Raw genomic sequence first — 16408 nt, forward strand, 5'->3', positions numbered from 1 at the left:
AAAAACAAACAGTAGCCAATAAAAAATGGCGGAGATTAATGCTGGCCTAGGATAATCACTTTGATAAAATTGTTGTACCTTGGGTTGCACGAGTGCTGCATCACCCAAGCTATGATTTCACAGCTCTTGCACATGCCAACATTTTCTGTAGTAGTGCACCAAGAAAATATATGGCACTTGGGGCCTGATTCAGAGATGTACACTAATGCCACTGCAACTGCTGTGCAAAAATATGCAAATGTCTCACCCGCTGGTAGATGTATTGAGACACCCACCGGCATATTTGCAAATCCAAGTATCTGCGCAGACAGACGCAGCATTGGTCGTAGATCATTCGATGTTACCAGTCCTGATTAACTCTATGGTCAAGCAGAATGGGCACGAGAACTGAAATGCCGTAGCCATGTTTACTGCGAATGGGATTGCAAATGCAGGATGTGATATGCCCCGGAAAAGGTTGCCACATGCTTGCATTTTCAGTCGACACTCCTCGTTACCATCCTCAAGCTTTCCCTGTCAATCACACTTGAAATATGTACCTAGACACGTGTGTAGTGTGGCTCTGCCTACGGCCGATAATAGCTCATCTGAGAAAACGTCAGCATAGCGTACATCTCTGGCCCTTGGAACTGCTGAACCTGTCTGAGGGTGCAAAAGTGCTCTACGGAAGAATCAGTGATGAATCAGTGGCGTGTCCAGAAGTGGGACTGCAGCACAGTCCAAAATTCAAATAGGGGAGTCACACCAACTGCCAGCGAGTACCTGCCGGCAAAGTTTGGTAGCGTTTGGGGTGGCAGTTGGTGTGGCACCCCTATTTGAATTTTGGACTGCGCTGCAGCCCCACCTCTGGAGAAGCTACTGGTGCTGATGGTAACCAGTACTGATATTCCAGTCCCCTTCAACCTTAATTATTGTATATGACATTACAGTGCATAAATCTATTAGATAATTGTAATCCCAAATAATGCTAATTGTAAAACACAACGTTATATGTTGGCACTAACTAACTGTTAAATAAAATAATAGAGTAAACTAGGTTTAAAAGGAAACAAAATTAACTACATTTTAGGTGCGTGCTGGTCTGAAACATTGTTTAGAAAAGCAGGAGTATCTGATTTTTACAAACTACATTTCCATGACTGGAAAATGCACCAAGTAACCCTTAAAATGGGATCAACCTCTCTAGATCTCCCACAAGTAATGAATCATGGTATGGAGCAGAGAGTATTGTCAGCATGTGCTGAACATGTGTAGTGACAGCATCATGTTTAATTCTGGTTCTGATGTCAACAAAAGCATAATACAGATCAAGCATAATAATGCACTGACTAACCAAAGCACAGCTATCAAAGTGGTTCGGAAAATTTTGTCCACATGAGAATGTTGACATGGTCGTAATGTTGACATTGACTACATCGACACTGACATGTCAACATGATTAGAGGGTTGACAAAACGTTCCTGGTGGTCCAGTAGTGACTTACCTGGTTCGGCAGCTCCAGTGGTGTCTTCCAGGTCCGGCTGTGTGTGGAACGCTTGTCACTCCAAGTTACACACAATTGGAAGTAAAATACGGAGGTGCCAGCAGAAATCTGACTTAAGTGCCGGTCGTGATACTGTTTTCCAGCTTAGCGCAGCACATATGCTGGCCACACACATATATTAGCGATATTTTACCCGAACTGGCCGATTCTGACACATTGGAACGACAGATCGTGTAAAGTATCGCCAAATCATGAGTAAATCGTGATTCGCCACTCACGATCACGATGCGCTTCCCCGCTGGTCGCACATCGCATCGTTAGATCTGCAGTGCACTAGGACAGATCTGACAATCTAGGAGGCGATACACTGTGAAAGTCTGACTGCAGCAGAGATTGTGTGGAGATCGTGTGTACAGCTGCCAGGGAAATCGTACACATCGGCTGATCGTGAGCACATTGCCATGTGTGTGGTCAGCTTAACAGGCTCGAGGCCAGCACTTTAGTTGGAGAATGCCGGTTACTGCAACTTAACATCCAGCCTAAAGTGTGGTAGCCGGCATTCTCTGTCTTAAGTGGTTCTAGTCGTACTTAACAGTGCGGTCAATTGAATAGCTTCGGCAACTCCTTCCTAAGGTTATTCAATAATCACACAGAATTTAATCACCCACAGTGCTTGTTACAATGTTGATCACAATGTTTCTATACCCAATGCAGTACTAAAAAATCCTGCATGGACCATTAATGAAACAAGATGTCTACAGTTTGTAAGATAGTTATACAAAAAATGCCATTGTCCAGGCAATCAATGGTTTACTACTAATAGGGGTATTCAATATGGGTGCGATAACATCGTTTTTTGCGTTAATATCGCACTTTTTAACGTTTTTGCGTTAATATCACTTGTTTTACTTTTACACCCTATTCAATTTCAAAGACTTATCGCAGTTTTGACAAGTCTTTGATAAAAAACGGTGATAACTTTTCACCATTGAATAGGTGTCGAAAAAAAGTGCAGAATTGTAGTTTAGGGGTGCAGGCTTAAAAAAAATAACCCGCACCCCTGAGATTGACATTTAAAAAAGAACTGTGTCAAAAAAAGTTTAAAAAACAATTAGGGACACCCCAAAAAATTAATTCAAAAATTGGGGTGCAAAAAAAAAAAAAATGGGAAAAAATTGTTAAACAATAGGGAAATAGGTTCAGGGCTATTCTGCAAGTATGCGGCAGGTGTTTTCTAGAATAGATTTACAGCGGCAGGTGCACAAATGCAGAATTTTTAACAAATGACTTTAGGGACACCAAAATATGCTAGTACCCATTTTCATGTACTCCAAATTTGATGGGACCACTTAAAAAAATGAAAAAAAATAACCTAAGTGCTCTTCTGCATCACTTCTTCAATGTCGGGAAAAAAGCACCTGCTGCGGCTATTTAAATCCCCAACTTTCAATTAAAGGCTAACCATAGGGGTAACCATAGTGATCCCCCATGTTTTTACAACTTTAGGGGGGTCTTACAATTATTTTAAGGAAAAATTCGTAACTTTACGCAAATCCAACTTTGGAGTTTCCCGTTTTCGTTAATTTGATATTGAATATGGGGATAAGCGGGAGCGCGCACCATACCTTTACGCAGAAAAAAAACTCAGATATGAAACGTTAACTTCGCCAGGGAAGTTAACCTTTCATATTGAATACCCCTCTAAATGGCAATCAATGGTTTACTACTATTAGAAGTGAGCACAGTGATGAAATGATGAGAAACCCTTTGTCAGTGCTACCGCAGCGCTAAATATCCCCATGTTCACCGCAGATCTGGGTCTTTCAGGGTGAAAACAAAGATCCTCAAGCTTGGTCAGCTGGGACTACATGAGCTGCCACCTGAGCCTGGGCAATGGTTTTGATTATGGTCCTATGAGATTGACATGAAAACGAATATGAGTAAAACACATTAAAACTTTGCAGTGCATAGGTCAGAGCAAGCTGTGTCAGCACATCACCAGCCATGTGTGAGACGTATGACAGTGTGTGTGTATTGTGCTGTGCCGTTAAGATGCCTACTCTCCCATCCATATGTGAGCATGTAGTGCCCATTCTGGGGCCTACCAGGAGGCCGACGAGTTTCTTACCGTCATCGTAATTGTAGCCACGCACGTTGCGGTGCCGGGCCATGGTGCAGCTGTCCTCTCCAAGTCCCTCCTGCCCTCACCAGCCACACATGACCGTTCCGGAACGGTCCAGGATCCGCCGCAGCGCCACCCGCCGCTACTCTACTGTCGTAACCACGTCACCGTACCGTGACCGTAGCAGCGGATTAGACAAACGGTTCACTAGAGGTCGCTCACTGTAACATACAGACCCTAAAACATGTCCCTCATTCAATAGCTAGTATTGAAAGCGGCAGCCATGTTGGCGAAGCCCTCCGTATATGCAGTAGCGTAGCTGTGAGCGGACATGCTGAGCATGTAGTTTGAAATGTTTTTCTTAACAAACATTAACAAGTAATCAATATGGTGTGGCACAATATGACAGGCCGCATAGCAGCTAAGTCAGTGCCTCAGTGGGTGCTGCCACCCACAGTATTTGTGATGCGCTGCTATGTGTATCCTGGCAGTTTTCATTTTTTACACTCAGCCTGTAACATGGCAGTTTGGAGCTGGTTGGCTGAGACTTTATATCCATTCACTTTGAGGGGAATTCAATTAGCGGCAAAGTTTTTGGCTATACGTCTTTTCGCTTCATTCGCCTGTTTCAGAGGCGAATTTATTCCGTGAGCGTCCCCGCTTTTCGCCTAATTCAATTGCAAAACAGGCGAAAACGGAAATAGGCGAATGCGGAACAGGCGAAAAGTACTGAAAGAATTGGGGAAATCAGTCTGTACCCCAGAAAAAGATACATTAACATAGGGAATCAATATAGATGTGTACTAATAGCCCTAATAAGACTATTTTGGGTACTTAAGTTGTGTAAATTGCTTGCTATTAGCCTCTTTATAAAAGTGGTGAAGAATAGCATAAAGCTGTATTTTTTGGTGAAAATAAGTATTCCTGTCAAATTTGGGGTACTTGAAAATGGGGGCTAGCATGTTTTTATGTCTCTAAAGTGAACTTTTTAAAAACATGAAAAATCCACCTGCTGCATACACCTGCAATCCCAAAACCCGTGACCCATCCTTGGGGACCCCCAAGAAGTCTATTTCTCTACTTTTTATGTTTATCCCCCCACTTTTTAAATTTTCACCCCCAAAATTACATGTCTTTTTTGGGGTGTTTTTATTAGGTTTTTGGTTTTGTTTTTTTTGCAGATTTGTCCTTTGGGGGGCTGTCCCAAGGGTTCTGAGTCGTTTCCCCACGTTTGCACCACAAAATAAAGATTTTGCACTTCTTTTCACCTGCTATTGATTGGAGAATCTTTTTTGGAGAATTGTTTCTGCTTAGGCGAAATTGTCCTGGAACTGAATTTGGCAAAAAAATTTTAGGCAAAATGTTCTAAAAAAAACAGGCGAAAAAGGCTTTTCACCTCTAATTGAATATGGCCCATCATCTCAAGCCAAGGCTTAGTAAATAGACATTTAGAATGGGCTGTGTGGAGTTAACTTGAGCAGCCGTATTCATTCTGAAAGGTAGCTACTAATGCAGGTAGTATCATGCTTTGTAATAAATGTATGTAAAGTGATACCTTAATAATTCAGTGCATCTAAAATTGCAATACCAAGAACTTTGCTGCCAGTTGTTCATAACTGGGTACCTTCTAAGCAACCTGGGCTTCAAAAGCATATTAGAACTGAAAAAAAATTGAAAAAGTGTCCTACACTCATTATTATTATCAATCATGGTAATGTCTAAATCCCCTTCACGGAGAGGACCCTGACGTCATCAGCCAGTGTGCAACGTCATTGCCTACTGTGGCCGGAGGCCGACCACACGTGATCAAAATGGCTGCCACGGCACTGAAGAGATTAACCCTCATGCCGCGGCACCATTTTTAAAAGGACCTTTAGGCGCAGTGCGCCACGTACTGCGAATGTATAAGTAATGTGTTTGAACAAGTCATTCAATGTGCTGTGCGCAGTTGTGGAATTGTACTTTTTACATATTTAGCCTATGCACTTATAAGGAATGTATAAGTTGTTTTGTTTTAGAAGGCTGTAACATTTAAGTCAAATGTCACCTCCTAGTGATATGTTAATTATCCTGACGTAGTGACTAAACCCTTCGTTTACGTCACTTTCATTGAAATGTGGGCTAGGAAGGCTCCTCTTTGTGTCTGTGTACAATACCCAGCAAATGTGGAAAAAAAAATGCCTTTGTTTTTTAAGGAGCTCCTATTGGGTGTAACTTCCTAAGAACTCAGGAGGTGTTAAAACTGGGAAATCTAAAACTGGTTTTAGTTGTAGATATGTAAAAGGACAAATGCCCTTGAAATTTGCATTTTATTTACCTTTTGAGAGACAGTATATGCTAACTCAATTTATGCTTTAGGAAGCCAACTGATTTTGGGTGGTGAAGAGGAAATTAGGTTAGTATCTTTGAAATGTAAGATATGTTTATTTATTTATATTTTGTGAGCTAGCATGATTGGCTAGAAGGAACCCAAGGCGAACTTACCCCCTGTGGTAATGTGTAGTGGAGTAGCATAAAAGAAGGCTTCGTGCCTGGTAAAATTGTACATATTTGAAAATCCTTTGTGGAGAAGAACTCCTGATTGATAAGATTTCTTGTATGCTGATTATTCCCCTTCAATCCGACGGGAGGGTCTTTTTTAAGACTTTGAGCAATAAACATCTTTTGCCTTTATTTCGACTGCATCTGTACCCTGCGACCAACAGAATTGCGCCAAACGCTATTCCGTTCTCCTACTGTTCTGGGATGAGTCAGGTGTCTCTGAAACTCAAGCCCTCTGCCTGCTACCGGGCAGACCTGGTCCATTGCGAGGGATCAGGTGGGAACAGCCAACACCAAACAGGAGGTGTGTAATGGCAGTTAGTCGACGCATATGCAGCAGAGTGGTTCCAGGCACCATCAGTAGGAGCCTGAGTGTACCTAAGAAGCGGTTCCAAACGCCAATGCTAGAGTTTGATGGTGGCGGCAGCATCGTTACGCCCACTTTGCAGTGGGTGGAGTCAGTGACAGATGGTCACTGACAGTAAGCGGGAATCCCTGATACCCCAAAGTCACGTGGAGATTGAAACCCCAACCTGTAATCGGGAGTCCGGGCTGGAAGCATCCGGTCACACCTACCATCCAAGTGGGCATAGAAGGGGAATACAACCTTGAAACGAGCCACCGAGCCCGAAGAGTGGCGAGCCCGCGAGGGGACAACTTTCTTCTTTAGGTGGGGACAACTTTCGGTACTTGTGTACATAAAGTACACAAGTACCATTTAAAACATTCATTGGGTTCTCTCTGCAATGAGTCCGTAAAGTACACAAGTACCCAATCTATTTTTGACAGTCTTCATTTTCCTCCCACTCTAAGGGGCCTATGTACCATGCACTTCTGCTACGTATATCATGTGGGAGCAGCATATTCTGCACTATTTACATAACACAGTTATTTACCATGTATCTAGCGAAGGTTGCATAGGTGCCAGCCCAGGGTGCAGAGGTGCTGGCACTACTATGGGGGAGACTTATCAAATTTTGGAGAGAGATAAAGTATCAACCAATCAGCTCCTGTCATTTTTCAAACAGAGGGCCCACTATGAAAGCTCTTCTGACATTTTTTTTTATAACAATGGTTTTAATTTTTTCAAAACAAACATACAGTAAAATGGGTAAACATAGTCACTGTACAATAAAACTGCACAATAAGGAACAACATAAACCATTTACTGAAAAAAATAGTTATTAATAAAAAGAGATAATAGAACCCATATAACATAAACAAACTTCCAAGAGGCCAAATTAAAGACCCAACATGTTTCAAACTTTCAATCAAAATGAATGAAAAAAAAAAAAAACAATACATTATGACTAAGGAAGTTGTCAAAAGTAGTGGGGGGGGGAGGGTTAAACAAAAGAAACCAATACAAGATAAAAAGGAGGAAGGAAAAGGAGGTTAGCAGAGACCAGGAAGAGGTGCAGATTGGAATTGGTACCACAGGGACCAAACTTTGTGAAAAGTGGCCACGGTATAATTTTGTAAACTCGGGATGTGCTCCATGGATGCCACAAAATAAACTTGGGCTAGAAGGGCTGCTAAAGAGGGTGCTACTAGAGACTTCCAGTTTTTGGCTATCGGAGATTTTGCAGTGTTACGGATATTGATTATTATCTTATCCTGAAATATACTAGCAGTCTTGGCTGGGGCACATAAGAGTGCTATGGAGACATCTCATATTATGGACAGACCTGTGATCTGTGCTATCAGGTCCCACACTTGATTCCAGTAAGAGCTAATAATGGGGCAGGACCACCATGTATGGTAGAACGTGCCACCCTCACCACAGAGTCTCCAGCAGGAACTTGGAGTAGAGGGGAATAATGAGTGAAATCACTTATGGAAGCCTTTACAATTTTGGACGTATTGGTTGACCATCCCTCATCATCGATTGGGGGCAGGGAGATCGGCTTCCCATGCTAACTCATGAGGTGCCTGATCTGGAGGGTTCGGTACAGCACTGAATGATATAGTACAAAAAATGTTGCTTTAATGGCCTATTGAATATATGCATAAGCGTGTTGCTTTGCATAGAGCCCATGTGACCAGCAGTGCTATACAGACTGGTGGCAGCAGTGCCTTCATCCACTAACATCAATGTCACACAGGGCACAGACTTACGTGCACTGCTGAATAAGGCCTTAAGACCTTTAGAGGCCCTAAGCACTGAAAATATTTTGCTCCCCCCATATATATTTTGCTCCCTCCCCCCCAAAAAAACACAAAAAACACAAAGTCATCTGTGCCCAGAGTCTACTGCGCATGTGCCGGTAGCTGAGAAAATGGCATGCATAGTGAGGAATCCATTTTCCAACATTTTGTGCAGGGTTGAGACACCCAATGCGGGACCTCGGAGAGGTAAGTATTAGATAATATGGGTGCAGGGTGTACCACACCGCACACCCTGCACCCTTTATAGATACACCATGCAACATTGTACTGAGCGCCACTGCACTCTCAGTAGACGACTGAATGGGACAGATGATATGCCCAAGACAAGAACGATCACGTGGGCCACAGTGGACCGTGTGGCAGTTTACCAGTTACCAGATTCTAATTTTGTTGTATTCCCAAAATTAATGTATATCATTAACCTTTATTATTACAATATTATTATATATTGTCCCTTTTTGTGGAACCTGGTCCAGCTGCACCATTTGCAATTTTGCACCATATTGTCCATGGTAAATACGGCAATGGAAAATTTCTGTGGTGCCTCCCTTCCCTTGATGCCCTAAGCATGTGCTTATTTTGCTTATTGGCTAATCCAGCCCTGCCTATCCTATTCAAATGAACGCAGGCCCAAAGCACCTCTCTCCCCACCATTACCGGTCACGCGCATTGTGCCACACCAATATCTTGCATTGATGATGTCAATAAATTTTGTTTTTGCTCAGCTTTAACTTGATCAAGATGTAAGAAATTGTAGGTTATTTCTAGGAGTTTCCACAACAAAATAATGCAGTTTTCATGAGAATTGGTTCAGTAGCTTTTGTGCCAACTTGGAACAAACAGTGTTCTCTATAATATTATATATCATACAATATACCTATAATATGCTAATACAGTATCAATTAAAACTCAATTCATTATGCTCAATAATGATATATTTGATAGGCTGATACCCCAGGTATGATCCTATGTCATCACAGGACCAAATAAGAATTTTTGGTAGATAGTTTTCCTATGGTGTGCCAACAATTCAGTTCAGAATGTTCAATCACAGTTCAAATGTTCACCAAAAAGATAATTTCTATAGCAGCATGTCCTTCCTTTTGTATGGACCTTTCTGTGTCCTTGGGAACTCCCTCTTTTTGGACCAGAGGATGAATGGATAAAGAAGTCTTCTTAAAACAATTTCTACAATGAGACCCTCACACCAGAGACACCCAAAATATACGACCAATCAGCTTCTTTCTGTTTAATATTGGTGTATTAAAACATTTATAGAATATGTCTGTATATAAAATATTTCATTACATGACACATGCAATGTGGCCTTGTTATGGGGTAGTTGGAATAAACTTGCTGTCCTTGCCCCTTATGGATTTTGAGACCTTGACAGTAGGTTTTTGCCCCTTTAGGACACACTTGCATTAAGCACCCAACACATTTTGTCAAATCGACTTCCTCAGGAGTGTATCTTGAAATAAATGGATGTCTCATAAGATTCTTATAATACTTTAGCACAATTTGTAACATTATATAAGCAGTACATACAATTTTTCCCTTTTTTTTTTTTTTTAGAATTCTTTTTATTGACATATAAGACATTACAGAAGATGTCATGTCAAAAAAGCAGAAGAGAAAACAAAGCAAAATAACAATAAAACTGTGACATGACAAATGTAATCAGGTGCATATGCTTGCCACTATTGCAATAATTATAATAGCACATCTAAGTATTAATACTCAGGAGTCAAAGTAGATTTAAATGAATAGCAACCTATGAGTGTAACCACAGTTGGGCAAACAGCTGATCAATCTGGTGGAGTATAGACGAAAGAGAGGAGAAAAGGGAAAGGGGAAAAAAGGAGGGAGGGAATTGCCAGTCAATTGTATCATCAGCTCTTGGTATGGGAAGAGCGAGGCTATACAGTGGTTAGAGATGGTTCAGCCCCAAAATGACTTGTCCAAGGGGACCACATTTTTACAAATTGATTTGGAGTGTCATGAATAACTGATGTGATGTGTTCTAAATCTATAAGTGGACCATATAGTGTTAATAGTAGAAAACAATGAGGGTGAAGTAGGAGATTTCCAGCACACTGCGATTTGGTATTTGGCCGTATTTAATATATGTTTGATACATTTTTGCTGTGGGCGCAAAATATTAGGAATGGGTTGGGATAGCAGAGTGTAAGAAGGAGACCCTCGAATTTCTACATGGACTATAGATCTAATTAATTTGTGAATTTCAGACTAGAACTGCTGAATGAGAGGACATGTCCACCAAATATGCAGCAGGGTTCCCCTTTGACCACATGATCTCCAGCACAGATCGGAAGACAAAGGGTAAACTGAGTGAAGATGCATAGGCACTAAGGGCCTGATTCAGAGCCGCTCGTAAGCGGCAGTATGCTCGTTCCGAGCGATGTTCGCACTTCTGCGCATGCGTACGGTTTATAATACGCATGCGCAAACCAGTCAGTGCGGCTGAAAATCGTTTGTTCGCTATATAGCGAAGGCCTGCTACTTTGAGTGACAGGATGAGGCGTATGTGGGTGGTAACAGGGGAAGGTGCTTGAAAACGGGGAGTGGAATTAAGAACGCAGGCGTGCTTAAAGGTCAAAACGGGCGTTTTATGGGTGTGCATAAATAAAACAGCAGCGTCATTGTCCACGTCACTGGGTTATTTTATAGCCCGAACTGCTCGCAAAATTGTGGTAGCAAAAACCAACCCCAAGAATAGCGAGCAGCTCATACCCTGGTCGATGTACTCGATTAATCTAATAAATAGCGGACATGACGTAGGATGCGAGCGGCCAGGGGGCGTATTTTTCAAATAAAAGTCCGCAAGTTTTGTTCGCTCGTTCAGACATGGAGGCGTGAACAGACCGCAAAGAGCGAACGGATCATTTGAATAGCCACCCCCTTTTTATGAATGAGCGAGCGCTAATTGCGTCCAGCTCTGAATCAGGCCCTAAGTACCAAAGATAGTAGTTTTGTAGGAATATTCTTTTATTCGAATCAAAATTGAGCTTTTTGCAATTTCTAGTCTAATTTCTGACCATTCCTCGGGGGTCAGGGTCTCTGCCTAATCTATTTCCCTTGATAATTCATGCGTTTCTTTTTGGGGTTAGTTATGGGATAGTAATAACTGATATAAGGTTGAAATGAGCCCTCTATGAGTGAGGATGGTGACATAGTGTTAGAGTCTGTGTTTGTTGTGGACCCGGGGTGGTAACAGGAGTAAACACCTGAACAGGTTTAAACTGAAAAGTAGGTTGTTTAATGTGAATGTTGGTAGACATGAACAATAAGATAACTAAACTCCAGTAATAACAAACTAATAACTGTAGCAGGAGAAAACTGTAGTGAGTGGGAATAAACAAATGTTCAGCACATTGACATGTATAAGGTGAATCCAGATGGACTGTGAAATGGATATACGGGTATGCAGAGTAATGGCTGAGAGGGATATCCAGAAATGCTGTGATGATGGCTGAAGGGAGAATCTGGAAACGCTGTGATGGTGGCTGAAGTGAAAATCCTGTAATGCTGTGATGATGGCTGAGAAGAGAAACAGGTAATGCTGTGATGATAAAAGAAAAATCAATAAATTTCCGCGATCCAAATACTAAAGAATGCAGCTGGTATATATCTGGTGACCTACACACGTCACCCAAAGTACAAATAAGGTAAATGAAAATGCCAGCGCCCCCTCTAGGAGATATAGGGAATATAATTGTGGAATATGCAGTATTTGTAGGACCCACACTACCCAACCATCCAAGGTGGAAGAATATACTTCAAGAACGACCAAAAAGGTTTTAAGGTTAACAAATTTATCACATGTAATACAACGAATTGTGTATATATAATAGAATGCGAGTGTGGTCTTCAATACATAGGGAGGACCACAAGAAAATTAAGAGAAAGATGGATGGAGCATCTAAGAAATATCAAAAAAGGTTTTGCAAACCACTCTCTATCGCTGCATTTTAAAGAAAAACATTCATGTTTAACCAGTGGTATTAGAGTTATGATGGGTATAAAAAAAGTAGAGAACCACTGGAGATCAAAAGGTGTAGAAACCTCATTAGCAAAAACTGAAATGAAGTCTATATACGATATGAAAACTTTAATACCAGACGGTCTAAATAACGACTTCGAATTAAAATGGTTTCTTTAATAGAATATTTGTAGAAACCCCCTGTTAGTATTCCTATAAATCTGGCTTGATCGCCACTAGCGTTCCCACAGGGTGACTAGGTTATTGATGACTAGGATCTGGAAGATATATGCAGATTAAGAGTCTGTTATTTAAATGCTTAGACGTCTGTATTTATTTATTTAATGCTTATTTGCACATTGTAATTTACTCTCCTTTTAAAATAATCCATTTTTAACATATTTTACCATGTAATTGACATATTGATTTTGTTTTAAAATATGTTTTTATCCATTGGACATTATGATCTATATTATATGCACTTTATAATGTTATTTGCACAATAGAGGACCATATATACTGTTATTGATATAGCCGCTTTTTTACTTATTAGGTACTTATAAGGTACCATTTCTGATACCCATTGATGTTCTCCACGCAGATTGGATTCATGCATATATACTGATGCATGAATAGTAAAAGGAAGGAATAACGATAGAGGAGACATTGTCCGTACATTTATAAAGGTGGAACGCATTGCGGATATCCACCTTCTCATGCGGGACTTCCGGGTTACATCGAGTGGAACGCACCACGCGGATAACGCGGAATTAGCGGTGAACTCCCATGGTGACGCTGCTTCGGGCGGAAGCAGCGGGTGTGCGTTCCATGGCAATGAAACGCACAGTGTATTAGGAGTCCGCATCATAGCAGGGCGCACCGTCACTTCCGGCGGAAATAGCGGGTATGCGCTCCAAGTGAATGGAACGCATAGCCCCGTTTGAACACACCCACCTAGGCAATTAAGAAAAAAAGCGGGCCGATCATTCATTTGAACCTCTCTATATAAATCAGGCACCTCAGGACACATGTAGATACCTTGATAAAGGCTTTTCTGGCCGAAACGCGTTGGTATTGAAGGGACTGCCAGTTTTCACCACTACAGAGAGAAACCTGTCCATCTGCAGGGAAGGTGATTTGCTGTGGGGGTAGCATTGTAACCCCTTCTGCTTTTACACTGCGCCTTTCTGTAAAGGTCAGTTCTGGTACGCTGCCATCTTTGTTGTATTTCCTGAATTGATTTTGGGATTTTTTTTAGACCATGTAAAAATAAATGTTACTTTACTTCACATGGTGGAATCCATTTTGTGATCTTTTTGAGGTGCTGCTATATGCGAAGAAGTTGTCAAAGAAGCGATTGTGATAACTAGGAGGATCTAAGAAACCAGTTTTCACTGTTTATTGAGGATTTATTAAGGATTTTTAAAAAAGGAATCAGTTTTCACTGCTTTTGGGAAACTGACATTTATATGTTATCTAAGTGACTTTACGTTTCTAGTGTGTTTTTTACTACAGTAATTATATTCCCTATATCTCCTAGAGGGGGCGCTGGCATTTTCATTTACCTTGTTAATGCTGTGATGATGGCTGTACTGGAATGGGTTAACTGTGAAGACAGGTTCAGGCAGGAGTGAGTCTGGTGGAAGGTGCAGGGCGATCTACAGCAGAGTGCAAGGCAGAGCGGTGCAAGTTGCAGGGAGCCAAAGGCAGAAAAGGAGCTAGGGCAAGCACTGGAGCACAGGTCTCAGGTTCAGGAGCGCAGGAACTCTCTCTCACAGCTGACGCTGTGAAACACATTGCACTGGCAATTACAGGGCGCTCCAAACTCCCTTAAGTACCCAGCAACAAAACATGATAGGCCAGAGAGAGCAGGTGACCCACAGACAATTGACCTGCTATGTCACATGGTGTCACGACCAGGGTTTCTCGGCATGGTGGTCGACGGGTATCACCTGTGAGGTGAACGGGCATGTTGTCTCGTTGGGCTGATGAGGCCTGGCAGTGCTTCCGTTCCATTTGGCATGGGTGCCGCCATCTTGCCTCCGGCCATGTGATTTGCTCGCCCAATCCTGGTTTGTCACATGCTCTCTCTGGCCAGTCATGGCACAGCACTTGGTATTTAGGGAGGTTCAGAGCCTCACTTCATTGCCAGTGCAACGTGTTTCTCAGCATAGCTGAAAGAGAGTTCCCTGTGCTCACCACCTGTTGCCTGTGAAACGCTTCCTGCCTGCCTGCTTGTCTGCTCCAACCCCGCTGGACTACCCTGCATCCTCCATTACCTTCCCCTTGCCTGAGTACCTGAGTCCTGCTGTTCACCCTGCACCTCTACTGGATATTCCTTCTGCATTCTTCATCAATCAGTCACCACCTGGACAGTTCCCCTTGTCTGCCACTACCTGGACATTTTCATTAACCAGTCACTACCTGGACATTTTCCATTGCCTGTCACTAACTGGACTTTTTCCCATTTGCCTCACTACAGCTCCCAAGTGCACTTTAGTGCTATACCCAGACTCTCTGTTTTACCACATTCATGTCTGTTAAGCCACTCATTAAAAACTTCACATTTACTTTTAAACCTGCTTCAGTGTCTGCTCCTATTACCACCCCGGGTCTACAACAAAACCAGAACCTCACAGTTTGCACTGGCCGAATGGATTAGGCCACAGAACAGGAGTCTGGAGTAGATTTATTCCGGTGCATTGCTGGCCGTCTGGAAAACCTGGAATCTATGCAGCACCAAATGGCTCAGTTTCTGCAAGAAATGTCTAAACGACAGGATAGTCTGCAAACCTCGTTATCCACCTCTGGGGTACCAGCAACTACACCCACTTCTATGTCCGGGAATACAGGAAGCAGGGAATCTCCCCGCTTACATCTCCCTTTGCCAAGCAAGTTCGACGGCAACCCTAAGCTCTGTCGTGGATTCCTGAATCAGTGCGATATACATTTCACCCTACAGCCTGAATAATTTTCCCACTGCAAGAACCAAAGTGGCTTACACAGTCTCCCTGTTGTACGGCTCGGCCTTCGATTGGGCTTCCCCACTCTGGGAGTGTTCAGATCCTCTGCTGGATAACTGTGCAGGCTTTGTGTCATCATTCAGGAGAATTTTTGACGAACCTGGACGTACTGTATCAGCATTGTCCTGTATCATGACTATGAGACAAGGAATCTGTCCCATCAGCCAATATGCTGTACAGTTTCAAATTTTGGCATCATAGCTCAAGTGGAATGAGGAAGCCCTCACCTCAGCTTTTTGGCATGGACTTTCGGACCGACTAAAAGATGATCTGGTCAACCGTGAGCTCCCTACTAACCAAAATGACATGATTTCGCTCTGTAACAAGATCGACCTACTCTTCAGAGAATGTCAGGCTCAAAAGCATCGGTCTGACAGGCAAAGGTCATCTGCCCCTCCCTTGCCTACCCGTCCAGCCCCTCCTCCTACGGATGAAGAGCCTATGCAGGTGAACCATACCCATCTCTCCAAAGAGGAACATCAGAGAAGGATATTAAAAAACCTCTGCCTATACTGTGGAGATTCGGGACACCTGGTGGCCTCCTGTTCCCGCAAGTCGGGAAACGCCCATTTCTAACTGACACTGGGGACATCAAGTTAGGAGTAATGAGTCCGTCCTCAAATAATAAAGATTTCATCATAACTTTAGCTATAGATAGCAAGCCTAAACCTGCCTTTGTCACTGCTCTACTAGATTCTGGGGGAGCCAGAAATTTTATAACCTCCAGCTTAGTGGACAAACTACAGATTTCTTGTTCAGCCCTCCATCATGCGATTTCCTTGACTGCCATAGATGGTCGGCCTCTGGCAAATGGAGTTGTCACCCAAGAGACTCAACCAGTACTAGTCCATATTGGAGCACTCCATTCTGAGTCTTTAAAGCTCTTAGTGATACCTGAGACGTCTCAAGACGTCATTTTAGGACTACCCTGTTTATGCCTGCACAATCCTAGGATAAACTGGTGTTCTATGCAAATTCTTTCATGGGGAGCTGACTATCAGAAATCCTATCTTCCCAAGACACGACCTGTAAGGAAAATAGCTTCAGTAATATCTCCATCAATTCCT

The 16408-nt window shown here is 42.5% G+C and overlaps 1 protein-coding gene across 2 annotated transcripts in view; it reads right to left on the reverse strand.

The window, feature by feature from the left end:
* The window catches only part of HBS1L (HBS1 like translational GTPase), a 151206-nt gene extending 147379 nt beyond the window's left edge, over nt 1-3827 (reverse strand). For both annotated transcript variants that reach the window (XM_088452350.1, XM_088452353.1), the window contains exon 1: nt 3612-3827. In XM_088452350.1, the coding sequence (XP_088308476.1) occupies nt 3612-3654 (43 nt within the window). In that variant the 5' untranslated portion in view covers nt 3655-3827. The remainder of the gene's footprint in view (nt 1-3611) is intronic.
* Nucleotides 3828-16408: the final 12581 nt, after the last annotated feature.

Source organism: Taudactylus pleione, unplaced genomic scaffold (genome assembly GCF_031769625.1).
Source record: "Taudactylus pleione unplaced genomic scaffold, aTauple2 ptg000006l, whole genome shotgun sequence".
Classification (NCBI taxonomy): Eukaryota; Metazoa; Chordata; class Amphibia; order Anura; family Myobatrachidae; genus Taudactylus; species Taudactylus pleione.